The 13,712-nt window shown below is 44.9% G+C and overlaps 1 protein-coding gene across 1 annotated transcript in view; it reads right to left on the bottom strand.

Moving 5' to 3' along the window:
• LOC138262365 (muscarinic acetylcholine receptor M4-like) overlaps positions 1–13,712 on the bottom strand; it is a 64,943-nt gene that overhangs the window by 36,412 nt on the left and 14,819 nt on the right. Inside the window, 1 exon segment of the mRNA XM_069212262.1 lies at positions 3,386–3,603. Within this exon segment, the coding sequence (XP_069068363.1) occupies positions 3,386–3,603 (218 nt within the window).

Below are 13,712 nucleotides of genomic sequence, written 5' to 3'. Positions count from 1 at the left end.
ATGTATGTATATCAGCTGCTTGAGTTGCCATCAAGTGCTGCATAGTCTGAATATAAACTGGTGTGTATGGCAATGTTATCCTATCCTTTAACCTCTTTCCCCTTTGTGCATCCACACACAGGAAGGATTAATAGGAATACCACGCATACACACATACATCTCAACCACAGCTAAAAATTAAGAATACCACATTAAGTCACAGGAACTCTGTCTTCCGTAAGTAAATTGGGGCCAGATTTACAAAGTTTTGGTTCGTTACTTTTATAACACAGACCTGGAGCAAAATCATTTTCAGGATTCCTAAACCAATGCAGATTGGCATTTTTGTTGGTTTGTAAGAAAAAGTAACAGAAAACAGTGCAAAGCACTGCTTTGCATTACTCTGTGTCAAGTGAGAGTTCCATGCGTGGTACATGGGCACTCCAGTGCAACCACCCATTTTTTTGACACAAAACCCTATCTACTAACAATAGTAGATAGGGCTTTGCACTAAATGTAATGCCATATGAAAGCAGGCCACTGTATGGCACACATCCAAAGTGGGAACATTTTTAAAGTCAGTCTAAGGGTAGTATTTTAAACTCGAAGGGTACCCTTCCAGTACTAAAACTCTGCTGGACCCAAGCAGACACCTTTGCACTATCGTAGAAAGGGGGGAGAGTGCCATATCCCACATTTTTTTCACTTGGCTCGCTTCCTGTGACATAATGCAGCAAGTTTGGGTGATGTGCTGCATTCTGTGTTAGTAAATCTGGGACTTGGTTTCCAGGCAGCTTCCAGCACAACCACTTGGGTCATTGTTAAAACTAGGCCTGGGTGGAGTTTTTGGAGTTCTGCTATGCGGAACTCAGCGAAGTGACCCAAAAACTCAGCCACGCTACGCAGGATTCTGCAGCGGCGAGATGCGTTAGGTCACACCGTTCATGTTAAGTTTTAGCAGCTGGTGTTTGTCCAGCACTGAAAAATCAGCATGGAGGGTACCACACGCAGCACAAGAAGGCACTGCTTCTTTTCTGCCGCTCGAGTGGATTATCTACTTGAGGGGCAACTTCCTCAATGCAAATGGAAATTTCTGAATGCAGCTGGTAGCGACCATCCACAACCGTCTGAGTTGAGAAATCTCTCTGCGAGGTGGTGATTTTCCTTGTTTTGCGCTAGCCAACTTAATGGTCGCAAGCGTGAACATGAAAAAAACTCTGATATGCTGAGTTTTTGGGAACTCCACGCTCTATTTTCTTTTATGTTAATGTGGCCAAACAAGGCCAAAATTACTGTGCCAGATTTACAAAGTGGCATAATGCATGCATTACCCCACTTTGTAACCCCTTGTAACACATTATGCCTGCGCCAGGCATAATGTATGCAAGGGGGGGTGCCAAAAAATGGTCAAAAAAATATAAGAGATTTCTTTTCCCCATTTTTTGCAGCATTTTAACGCCTGCACAGAGCAGTCGTTAAAAGGAGGCAAGCCATCATTTATAATGGGCCTCAATGAGCTTTGCAGGATTAGCCTCAACATTTTTTATGCTAATCCTGCAAAGCACTAAACTAGGGTACAAAATTTTTACGCTACTTCCCTAACTACTGACAATGTGCACTGTATCTTAAATATGGCGCACACATGGTGGCATTAGGGGGGCCGCTAAGGAGCGCATGACAAGTGGTGCTGCATTGGATGCAGGGTCACTTTTCTTAAATCAGGCCCTTAATTTGGAGAAGCAGGTGAGCTGCCATAAAATGGTGGTTCAACAACCCCACCAACTATGCAGTACTCCCCCAAAATCCTATAGAAGTGGGAGGCTACCGCTTTTCGCTTCCAGTGCCTCAACTGGTCCTTGGAAGCCCATGTGTCACAGGGCCACTAAATCATATTACCAGTCGTTCCACCCTATTTCGAAAGGTTGCTGTCGCTAGTTTTCCTGTCAAGGACTGCCATATCTCAAAGAGCAGGAAAACTGACACTGTTTTATGAGTTTGTTATTGAATAACATAAATGTCTGGCTAGTGGGATGAAATCAACATATGCTCCATACAGCCAACACCTCTGCCTTCAAAGCAACTACCCTGTTTGTGATTGCTCTGAATTCACTGAAAATCTGCCATGCAAGAGGGTATGTCAAGCTAAAAAGCCTACAAATCTCTTCTATTAGACAAGACACTACATGGGAGATCTTCTATTTTATTTTGGTATGAAGCACTCTCTAAATATAAGAATATATTTTCAAAAAAATACATGCACTTTGCATATCACTGACAATCTCCAGGTCACTCTGAACATACGACTTCTAGGCCCATATTTATACATTTTTAGCACCGCATTTGCGTCATTTTTTGATGCAAAAGCAGCGCAAACTTAAAAAATACAGGCCCGTATTTATACTCCGTTTGCGCCGAATTAGCGTCGTTTTTTTCGACGCAAATTCGGCGCAAAACTAACGCCATATTTATACTTTGGCGTTAGACGCGTCTAGCGCCAAAGTATGGGCAAATAGCGTCATTTTTTTGCGTGAACGCCTTCCTTGCGTTAATGAGATGCAAGGAAGGCGTTCCCGTCTAAAAAAATGACGGCCACGCAAATGCGTCGTATTTATACTCCCGGGCAAAAATCACGCCCGGGAGTTGGCGGGTCAAAAAACCCCGCATTTGCGCCACTATTTAACGCCTGGGTCAGGGTAGGCGTTAAGGGGCCTGTGGGCTCATAATGAGCCCACAGGTGCCCTCCCCTGCCCCCAGGGACCCCCCCTGCCACCCCTGCCCACCCCAGGAGGACACCCAAGGATGGAGGGACCCACCCCAGGGACATTCAGGTAAGTTCAGGTAAGTATAATTTTTTATATTTTTTAATTTTTTTTGGTGGCATAGGGGGGCCTTATTTGTGCCCCCCTACATGCCACTATGCCCAATGACCATGCCCAGGGGACATAAGTCCCCTGGGCATGGCCATTGGGCAAGGGGGCATGACTCCTGTCTTTACTAAGACAGGAGTCATTTAAATGGCGTCTGGGCGTCGAAAATAATGGCGCAAATCGGGTTGAGGCGATTTTTTTGCCTCAACCTGACTTGCCCCATTTTAAGACGCCCTAACGCCATTTTCCCCCTACGCCGGCGCTGCCTGGTCTACGTGGTTTTTTTCCACGCACACCAGGCAGCGCCGGTCTGCTTGCGCCGGCTAACGCCATTCCATAAATACGGCGCCCGCATGGCGCTTCAGAATGGCGTTAGACGGCGCTAAATTTTTTTACGCTAAACTGCGTTAGCGCAGTTTAGCGTCAAAAAGTATAAATATGGGCCACAATTATATTTTGTAACTTTGCGCCGCTTTTGCGTAAAAAAATGACATAAATGCGGTGCTAAAAATGTATAATATGGGCCTAGAAGTGCGTACTTTCCACCCCAGTAGATGGCACTGTTGTTGATGGTGAGCTGGTGGCCTGGTGGACTGCTGCCGTTGTATGTGCCAACTTTCTCAAAGCTGCTGGTGTTATTGGCAGTTGTGTGCCAATACATCAAGTCGAATAAAGGTGGGGAGTCTCCGTGAGCATGAAAGAAAGCATGTTCCTCTCTAAATTTCGTCTTTTCGACATTCTTCAGATAGTGCAAGATCTGTATACAAAAAGCATGTGGTTAGACAGAGTGCTACCTCAATTTGGCAGAAAAATGGTTAACATTTTAGGAAGTAATGCTTTACAACAGGGTATCCAACCGAAAAAGGCTAGACCTATGCCCAGTTTTCAGGATAACATCTTACATGTAAATTAGATGCATCAATATTTACTTTAGGAAGATCCATGGTAGAAGAATATCCCATGGTGTGGTATGCCTGGTCCGATGCTGAACATCCCTAAAATACAAAGGCTCCGGAAATTGATTTTTACTCCACTCAGTAAATACAGATTCCACAGGGAAAGGTATTTACCCCCTATTCTGATATTATGACGTAGTAATGCAACATCCCTATTTACCAAACTTAAACTCATTGTTTTGCCTTTTTTTTACAGATACTTATCCCAATAAATGTCACCCGTTTTTTTTCCTTGCTCGTGAAATGGGTGAAATCTATGAGGGTGCAACCATTAAGGAACTATGGCCCGTATTTATACTCCGTTTGCGCCGAATTTGCGTTGTTTTTTTCGACGCAAATTCGGCGCAAAACTAACGCCATATTTATACTTTGGCGTTAGACGCGTCTAGCGCCAAAGTATTGGCAAATAGCGTCATTTTTTTGCGTGAACGCCTTCCTTGCGTTAATGAGATGCAAGGAAGGCGTTCCCGTCTAAAAACAGACGCACATAGCGGTGCGTGGTATTTATGCTCCAGGGCAAAAATCACTCCCGCGCGGCAGGCGGCGCAAAAAAATGGCGCAAAGCATGAATAGCGTGACATTTTAACGCCTGGGTCAGGGCAGGCGTTAAAATGGGGCAAACACACCTGTACTTAATCAGAACACACAGAACAAACAACAGAGCAGCAGAGCAGCAACAGGGAGACATGGAGGTGCTTTTTCTTCAACGTGCACGTAGACGCAGAGCCCTGCAGCAACAACAGCAGCCACAACAACAACAGCAGGGACCCCAAAGACAGTGCAGAAGGCAGGAGAGGATATTCCGCCCAAGAACAACCCTGCATGGCCTCAGGGAACGAGACATCATCCAGAGGTACCGGTTGAACTGGCAGGCCATTCAGCAGCTGCTGACAAATATTGAACAGCAATTGGCCCCCACTTTAGTGACTCCACGCACTATCCCAACAGAAACAAAGCTGCTTGCCGTACTTCACATGCTGGCAAGTGGCTCCTTTCAGACAACTGGTGCCCTGGTTGGTGGAATCTCACAACCATCTTTCTCCGCATTCCTGCCTAAAGTACTGGATGCCATCATTGGACTGACACCCCGCCACATCTGCTTCCCTAACACACTGCAGAAGCAGCAGGAAACAAAACAGGGGTTCTACGCCATCAGTGGCTTTCCGCACGTCCTTGGTGCAATCGACTGCACACACGTACGCCTTGTGCCACCTGCTGCGAGTGAACACCTCTACCGCAACAGGAAGCACACACATTCCATCAACGTGCAGGCCATAGTCGATCACCAAGGACTGATCAGCAACATCGTGGCTAAATATCCTGGGAGTGTACATGATGCATTCATCTTCCGTCACTGCACCATCAACCAACACTTCCAGGATGGACGGTATGGCAATGGACTACTTGTTGGTAAGGACAAAAATCTACTTATATACTCACTGCACAGAAACCCTCTAGGATAAACAACACATACACCACAATAGCAACACCTAGACAGGAACACACTGAGGTACTCACATCACTAGCCATGTGTCACAAGTCACCATTGAACCTCTCACACATTTGAATTTACTCCACAGCTTAGTGTGAAGACATTCATGACTGTGGTTGCCTAAATGTCACCTTGCAAATTGGAAGTCTCACAATAACCTGTACACTAATACAATGCATAACTTTTAAGGGATGGGATGGCCTGGCTATGTTCATATGGACGTTTCTAATACCCTTTCATGTTTCAACTCTGCATGGAACTATCATCACACCCCCAGTGAGGACACACGGACACCTGTGTCACAATGCAAGGGAGGGCACACTGTACTTGAGAAACCAATACATCCTGCTGACAAACAGTTAGACAACAAACACTTGCTCAGCCAAGGAAAATAAACAATGCCAAAGTTTCCACCAACAACCATAGGTTGTCACATTAGTACACAAAATAGTCACAGACAACACAACACAACTACTGCCATCAAAGATACGTACAACAGTGCCTCCTACATCTAATTGATACCATTCTGTGTTTCTCTTTCAGCTGATCAGGGGTATGGCATCCAGCCTTGGATAATGACACCATATGGGAACCCAAATACTGCTGCTGAGCGGGCATACAATGACGCCCACAAGAGGACACGCAGCATTGTGGAGAGGACCTTTGGGATCCTAAAGTCAAGGTTCCGCTGCCTTGACATCACTGGCGGAAGCCTACTATACTCCCCAGAGATGGTATGCAAAATTATACTCACTTGTGCCATATTACACAATATTTGTGTACAAAGGAACATTCCCCTCCTTGAATCGGACCCAGACATGCCTGAGGATGATGATGAGGAGGATGCTGGCCTGCAACAGGAGGGGGAACAACCTAACACCGCAGCAGGAGTGCGTAGGCGCCAACAGCTTGTGAACAATTTTTTTACTTAAGTCATTATCATCACTTGTATTCCACACTTGTAAATAAACACAGATCACAAACACCACATTATGCTTTGGCCTATTCATTTCTGACCACCTTTAGTTTGAAATAGCTGAAGATGAATGTCGTCTCATTGATCAAGAATGCCATTAAAAATCATCACACCAAAAATAAACATCACAACTGTATGCACAGAGGGTAGGATGTGACATGTTACATTACCATACACAGAGCCCAACAAGAGTACAAATGTGACAATTAGACATGCCGGATCCAAACAACTGAAACAGTCTCTCATCCAGCCCAAAATTGGAGATCATTTGAAAGTCACATCACACGGGTTCAGAGACAGGGTGGGACCATCCATGTGTACGTGAACATGTCATCAATGGCTTCTCTCAAGTGTATGATGTGAGCAATACACAATTGCAACAACATCAGCTGCCACTAACTCAGGAGGAGACCTTGAAGTTACAGTGACAACATACACACAGACAGGTCATACTGGATCCACATTCCCACGCACATGTACACATATGTCATACAACCAACCTAATATTTGAAAGTAGACCATCACAGTTGTGTCCCAGTTTGAACCTAGCAGGAAGATTGTAACATGACACTAAACCAGTTTATGCAGAAAGGGACACAGACAAGCAAAACAATCTTCGCATTATCACATCGTGAACGCTGAGAGTCTTGCAAACTTAGGGGGTCATTCGGACCCTGGTGGTAATTACCGCCAACAGGCTGGCGGTGCACCGATGGGCATTCTGACCGCGGCGGTTCAGCCGCGGCCAGAAACGGACTTCCCGCTGCCCTTGAGAATCCACCATGGCGGCGGAGCGCGCTCCGCCGCCATGGGGATTCTGACACCCCCTACCGCCATCCTGTTCCTGGCGGGTCTTCCGCCAGGAACAGGATGGCGGTAGGGGGTGCCGCGGGGCCCCTGGGGGCCCCTGCAGTGCCCATGCCAATGGCATGGGCACTGCAGGGGCCCCCGTAAGAGGGACCCACAAAGAATTTCAGTGTCTGCTTTGCAGACACAGAAATTTGCCACGGGTGCAACTGCACCCATCGCACCTTCCCACTCGGCTGGCTCCATTCTGAGCCGGCGTCCTCGTGGGAAGGGTGTTTCCTGCTGGGCTGGCGGGCGGACTTTTGGCGGTTGCCCGCCAGCCCAGTGGGAAAGCCAGAATGACCGCCGCGGTCTTTCGGCGGGAACCGCTTTGCGGGCGGCGACCGCCGCCCGCCGCGGTCAGAATGACCCCCTAAGTCATATGAAAATGGTATGCAACTTAGCTCCAAATCATCAATACTGCAAACGTCAAATGGGCTAATGAGATGAATGAATGGTCAACAGTCATTCATACCATATGGCCTTACATTCGCCCGCTGCTGCAGGTTTGCCAGGATATGATAAAAATACTCCATGGATACAGTAGCTATTCTGGATGGTCAAATCCTAGGGTGCTGGGGGACTAACTCCACCTCTACCACCCCCAAAACATACAGGAATCATGTACTTGTGAACTAAACACATGCATAAGGCACATATGTGGCCTCAATGTCACAAGTCCTACACAAATATGAAACACAAAATCATAATGGGACATGGTCAGCCCCCTAAAAACTGAAAGTGACTCTCCCACTCCCTGTTAGGACTACAGATAAAAGCATCCCCATCATAAAGGTGGGGACATTTTGGAGACGGAATACATAATGGTATCAAAAATCTCATTTCAAAATAGCCATCAGCAATTACACCAAATATGTTGTCAAATATGGTCAATACATTAGTTAACGTATCCCAAACATCACAGTGTGAAGGCCGTCTATACATAAAAGTACGGACATTTGTCAGATACAAACACAAATGTGTCTCACATCGCACCGTTTTACCATGACAAATCACCTTTCCAAAGCTAAACACATGAAGACATTTGGATCAATTTGCTCCATATTCTACGCATACAGCATGGCCATCATAATTTGTTCATGTACATGAGTGCACACAATGCAGAGTCAGATACAAATGTATCCAAAAGTGTCTTGATATTTCACCTTCAAATTATGATTTACATCCACAATATTTTTGACTCTGCATCATGTGCACTACTGTACGTGTAATAAAAACCACGCACATGATGTATGCGTGGTCAAAATGACGCTATATGCACAATATGTTGGTCATCTCATGTACATTATCAATATTAATATTCATATCATATTTTTTGACTCCGCATCATGTGCACCACTGTACGTGTAATAAAAACCACGCACATGATGTATGCGTGGTCAAAATGACGCTATATGCACAATTTGTTGGTCATCTCATGTACATTATCAATATTAATATTCAAATCATATTTTTTGACTCCGCATCATGTGCACCACTGTACGTGTAATAAAAACCACGCACATGATGTATGCGTGGTCAAAATGACGCTATATGCACAATATGTTGGTCATCTCATGTACATTATCAATATTAATATTCATATCATATTTTTTGACTCCGCATCATGTGCACCACTGTACGTGTAATAAAAACCACGCACATGATGTATGCGTGGTCAAAATGACGCAATATGCACAATATGTTGGTCATCTCATGTACATTATCAATATTAATATTCATATCATATTTTTTGACTCCGCATCATGTGCACCACTGTACGTGTAATAAAAACCACGCACATGATGTATGCGTGGTCAAAATGACGCTATATGCACAATATGTTGGTCATCTCATGTACATTATCAATTATTAATATTCATATCATATTTTTTCACTCCGCATCATGTGCACCACTGTACGTGTAATAAAAACCACGCACATGATGTATGCGTGGTCAAAATGACGCTATATGCACAATATGTTGGTCATCTCATGTACATTATCAATTATTAATATTCATATCATACTTTTTTGACTCCGCATCATGTGCACCACTGTACGTGTAATAAAAACCACGCACATGATGTATGCGTGGTCAAAATGACGCTACATGGTCAATATGTTGGTCATCTCATGTACATTATCAATTATTAATATTCATATCATATTTTTTGACTCCGCATCATGTGCACCACTGTACGTGAAAAAAAAACGACGCCCATGATGTATGCGTGGTGTAATTGACGCTACATGCACAATATGTTGGTCATCTCATGTACAATTGGAAATATTAATATTCATAGCATATTTTTACACTCCGCATCATGTACACTGTAATGCGTCAAAAAAATATGACGCACATCTGTGTATGCGTGAAAATATGACGCATTACGCGAAAATAAAAACGGCGGCCATTTTATGCAGGAAGTGATGTAATAGGATATCCTGTTTACCAAATCTGTACTGGGAGTTGACTTTCACTTTCACTTTGCAGTCTCAGAGTTATCTAGACTGTGTGGTTGTGTGAAAGGTGTTGTCCTGTGTTTTACTGCTTTAGTGTCCTGTGTGCCTCGTATTTTGTCTTTGTGTCAATCTTTTATTGTTGTCAAACATTGTCTCAGTCTGTTTAGTGTTGTTTGGTCTATACCTGTGATAGTTTGTATTGTCTGTGGGAGTCTGTTGTGGGTAGCATAGTTTGGGGTGTTAGTTGGGCTATTTTTCTCCTTCTTCTTTTTCTTTCACACCTCTACCTTTCCCCATTTCCCACTTTTTCTTTCATTTTTCTTTGTTACTTTTTTCAACCTCGCATCATGTCAGGTAGGCCTCGCCTGTCCAGGATGGGTGAGGACGAATTGGGGGGCTTCATATGGCTCGTAAGCCATTTCCTCCCACTGATGCTGGAGGCTGGGGGCCGTGTGATACAGGGGTATCACACGGAGGCGAGGAAAATACGTTGGGAGAAGGTGCGCCATCACCTGGTCCGGGTCTACGGGAGTATGAGGAATGTCCATCAACTCAAGCACCGCTGGGCAGATCTGATCACCAGGGAACAGGACCTGCTGGACCACCTGGGACTCCGGATTGGTGGCTATGTTGGTGAGTAATAATCAATTACATGGGAATAATAGGAATGTGTGCGTGAACATGTGATGATTGGTAGCCAATCTGCAAAATAAGTAGCTGACTGCGTGTTATACTAGGGAAACCTAGGCCCATGGGCATACACATAAATCCCCATTTTTGCTACACATGTACACCCAATAACAGCAGTAAAATGCAACATCTATTAGTATTTTGCTAAGTAGCCCCCTCTCTGCGTCACAAAATGATGCAAATGCTGCGCTACAAAGGTATACATATGTGTCCAAATGTGTATTTGTTGCCGGGTGTGTATGAAGACCTATGCTACCAGGCCGATGCCTTATCTTTGCAACACATACCAGATGGCTGTAGCTGCATGGAATGTAGTGTTGCATTTGTGTCTGAAAAGCAACACGTGAACTGCTCAATTTGTACTCTACTGGTCATAATGGCCAGTGAGTACGTCATGTAGAAACAACATACCTACATATGTAGACGCCATAGCTAGACCGAAAATTGCAAACACATGATGATGCAACACCTGTGTGTTGCCTTCACGTCACATGAAGTTAGTCATGTTGTCCACACATATGTCACATGTGTGTCTGGTTGCTGTGTGTTGAACCTGTCCCCATAGCCTGTTTGATGGTGAGTGGTCATGCAGTCCTCATGGAACCAGTTGTGAAATGTTTCTCTCTGGGATGCACATGCTGAGATGTATGGATCACATGATTGTTCGGGCCTACTAATGGAGGAGTAACTTGGACGACACATGACTGTCCTGGCCACTGCATGAGTGTAGTAGGGTGTGTCACTGGAGCAGGAGACTCATCCAATGATAATCTAGAATACAAAGTCAGCCAGGCAGGATGAGCATGTGTGAAAGTGTATCATTACCATGTAATATTCACACACTGTCATTGTAACAGAAATTATTTGTCTGTTCACCCAGTCTGAGTATAATCTTCCTTTCATGCTTTACAGGTGGACCAGCCCCGTACACCGTTGGTGAGGTAGCCCATTTTGACGACCCCGATACCTACAGTGAGTGTTGCCTAAGTGCTATTTACATTGTTTGGAAATGAAGCATGATGGATTACTGTGTGTTCAGGACAATTCATGATATGATGTGCTGGCCGTTCATTGGCTTTGTTGTTTTGGTGTGATATCAAATTGGAATAATGTTTCGGTAAAGCAATCCCTAGTCATCTCTCAGATTGAGGGGCAGTAGGTCATTCAATTAGTGCGACTATTGGGAATAGCATGACTCATTTTGAACACACTGGTCAATGTTAGACTTGGTCAGGAACTTGCCATTAACTGAGTCAGCATATCAGACTGACAGTCTCCCAGATAGCTTAGGCACATGGCTTCGATGACAAGTGCTTCTTCCTAGTTGAGGATGGACTGTGTACACTGTAGGTCGGATCTTCCGGGGGCATGTACTTCCACAAGGTGACCTCGAAGTGTGTGTGACTTGAGTGCAATGGCCTAGGTGTTCTGTTGAATCATGTGAATGGGTGTTCTACCTCCTCTGTGTGTGTTGTAAAACATGCCTCACTAATAGTATGTTATGTTTGGCTAAGTCATATCATTTTGACATGTGTGGACCTGGGATGTGACAAGGTTGGGCTGACTCCAACGTGTTGCTAGCCCTTCATAGGTGTTGTGTGTGAAGGCACATGCTTGTTGCACTTTCTGTACACTCCTGGTTGTGCATTGATCATGGGATTGTTGTTTGTTCTTCCCACACCACCCACAAAGACTGGGATGTTACTGTGAAACAGGGTACCTAGGACTGTAGCAACCAGTATGTTACACGTACTTAACACCTTTTGTGACTTGAGTTTGTACCTAGGTCCAGATGTAGCAAAATGTCTCCACATTGCAAATAGCATAATTTGATGTTAGTGAGTTGCAAACGTCTGTTTCCTAATCCAAAATGTTATTGGTGGTCATGTACATATTCGCAAAATGGTTTTCTAAAGTAAAAAAATAAAGGAGTTTACCAGCCCTACTTGCAAATCACAGTGTTAGGCAATCCCATTTGCTAACGAGTACGTGGTTGCAAAGTGAGTAGCTGTTATCATCCACTTGAAGTGGCTGCTAACCAACTTGCTGACTGGAAGGGGTCCTCATTGTGAACCTTCACCTTTGTGAGTGGACCAAAATACTCCTGCACAAAACAGCCAGTGGTCTAGGGGAGCAAAAATTATTGTGTAAATTACGAACAATCAATTGTTGTGAATTTAAACAAATCGCAGCTCATTTTCCTTTCAGATAAAGGGCCTACACTTGGTGAAAAATAACTTGCTTCATTTAAAAGCAGTCACGTCTATGGAGTTCTGCTGTTCCCAGCAGGCCTCCATCCCCGTGAGTGCACATAGTTGCTAAGGTGGTGCAAGTTGGAACCCACATCATTGATGTTCATGAGGTGGGATTTAGGGACCCCATAGTGACTCGCAGACGGTGTCAGAGACACCGTTCAGCTTTGCAATTTGCTAGTTGATTTCCCATCAATTCCTACATCTGGCCCATAGTGTCGACATATGATTCATGGCCAGGGGTTCAATCTTAGCACACAACTATTTCGAAATGCCATTGAGTGAGGAGTGTGATTCTTATCACATAGAATGACATATGTAGTGAAGTCAGTATGCGGACGAGCTGGTGCCATAATGTATAATGGCTTAGGTATGAATTGTAGGAGTAGTTTAGGGTGATGTCATCCATCATGTAGAGACATGGATCTGCTATATGTGATATGCCCTTCAGTATGCATGATTCACATGTACTTCCTCTGAGCCTTCCCGTGACATATGTTGTAACAATTGCTGCAACCAATACATTGCTAGTAATGGTCAAATTACCCATTGTGGTATTCAACCCACTGTAAATTCTATGCTCAATATTTGCCTTTTCCCTTCACAGCTGCAAACCTGAGTGCCGCAGCTCGAAACCAGTTTGAGCGCCGTGCAATGAGGTACAGGCACATCCTGCAGGTGCAGTGTGGGTATCGGAGGATGGCCCGCAGATACAATTCGGAACGGGCCTCCGGGGCGTGGTATGCCACACCACAGGCTCCACCAACGGTGCCACCTACAACCACCAGGTCTGCCCAAGGGGACCCAGCGACGGACCAGCCATCTTCCTCCAGACCTGGACCCAGCCGTGTGTTGGGAGCAGGGCTGTCCCGTGGCCACTCCACTCCAGCAACAATCTCCACCTCCACCGGCACGCAGACCAGCAGTGACCCTCCAATTGACCCTGCAGCCTTCAACGCATTGTCTAGGAAACTGGACAGGTTAATTCAAAAGGTTGACAACCTGACGGAGGACATGGCGGAGGTCAAAAAGAAGGTGCGCTCCATCCGGCGCACACTTCAGAGGGCAAATCCTTAGTTATTTTGCCCTCCTGAACTTTTACCCCTCCCCTCTCCCCTCTTTCCTCTTTTCATACTGTTAGTTGGGGTTGGGGGGTTAGTTGTAGGATAAGTATAGGTAATTAGCTTA

The sequence above is a fragment of the Pleurodeles waltl genome, chromosome 10, assembly GCF_031143425.1.
Source record: "Pleurodeles waltl isolate 20211129_DDA chromosome 10, aPleWal1.hap1.20221129, whole genome shotgun sequence".
Lineage (NCBI taxonomy): Eukaryota > Metazoa > Chordata > Amphibia > Caudata > Salamandridae > Pleurodeles > Pleurodeles waltl.
The sequence above is the reverse complement of the archived record's forward strand: the minus strand, read 5'-3'. Positions and strand labels throughout refer to the sequence as shown.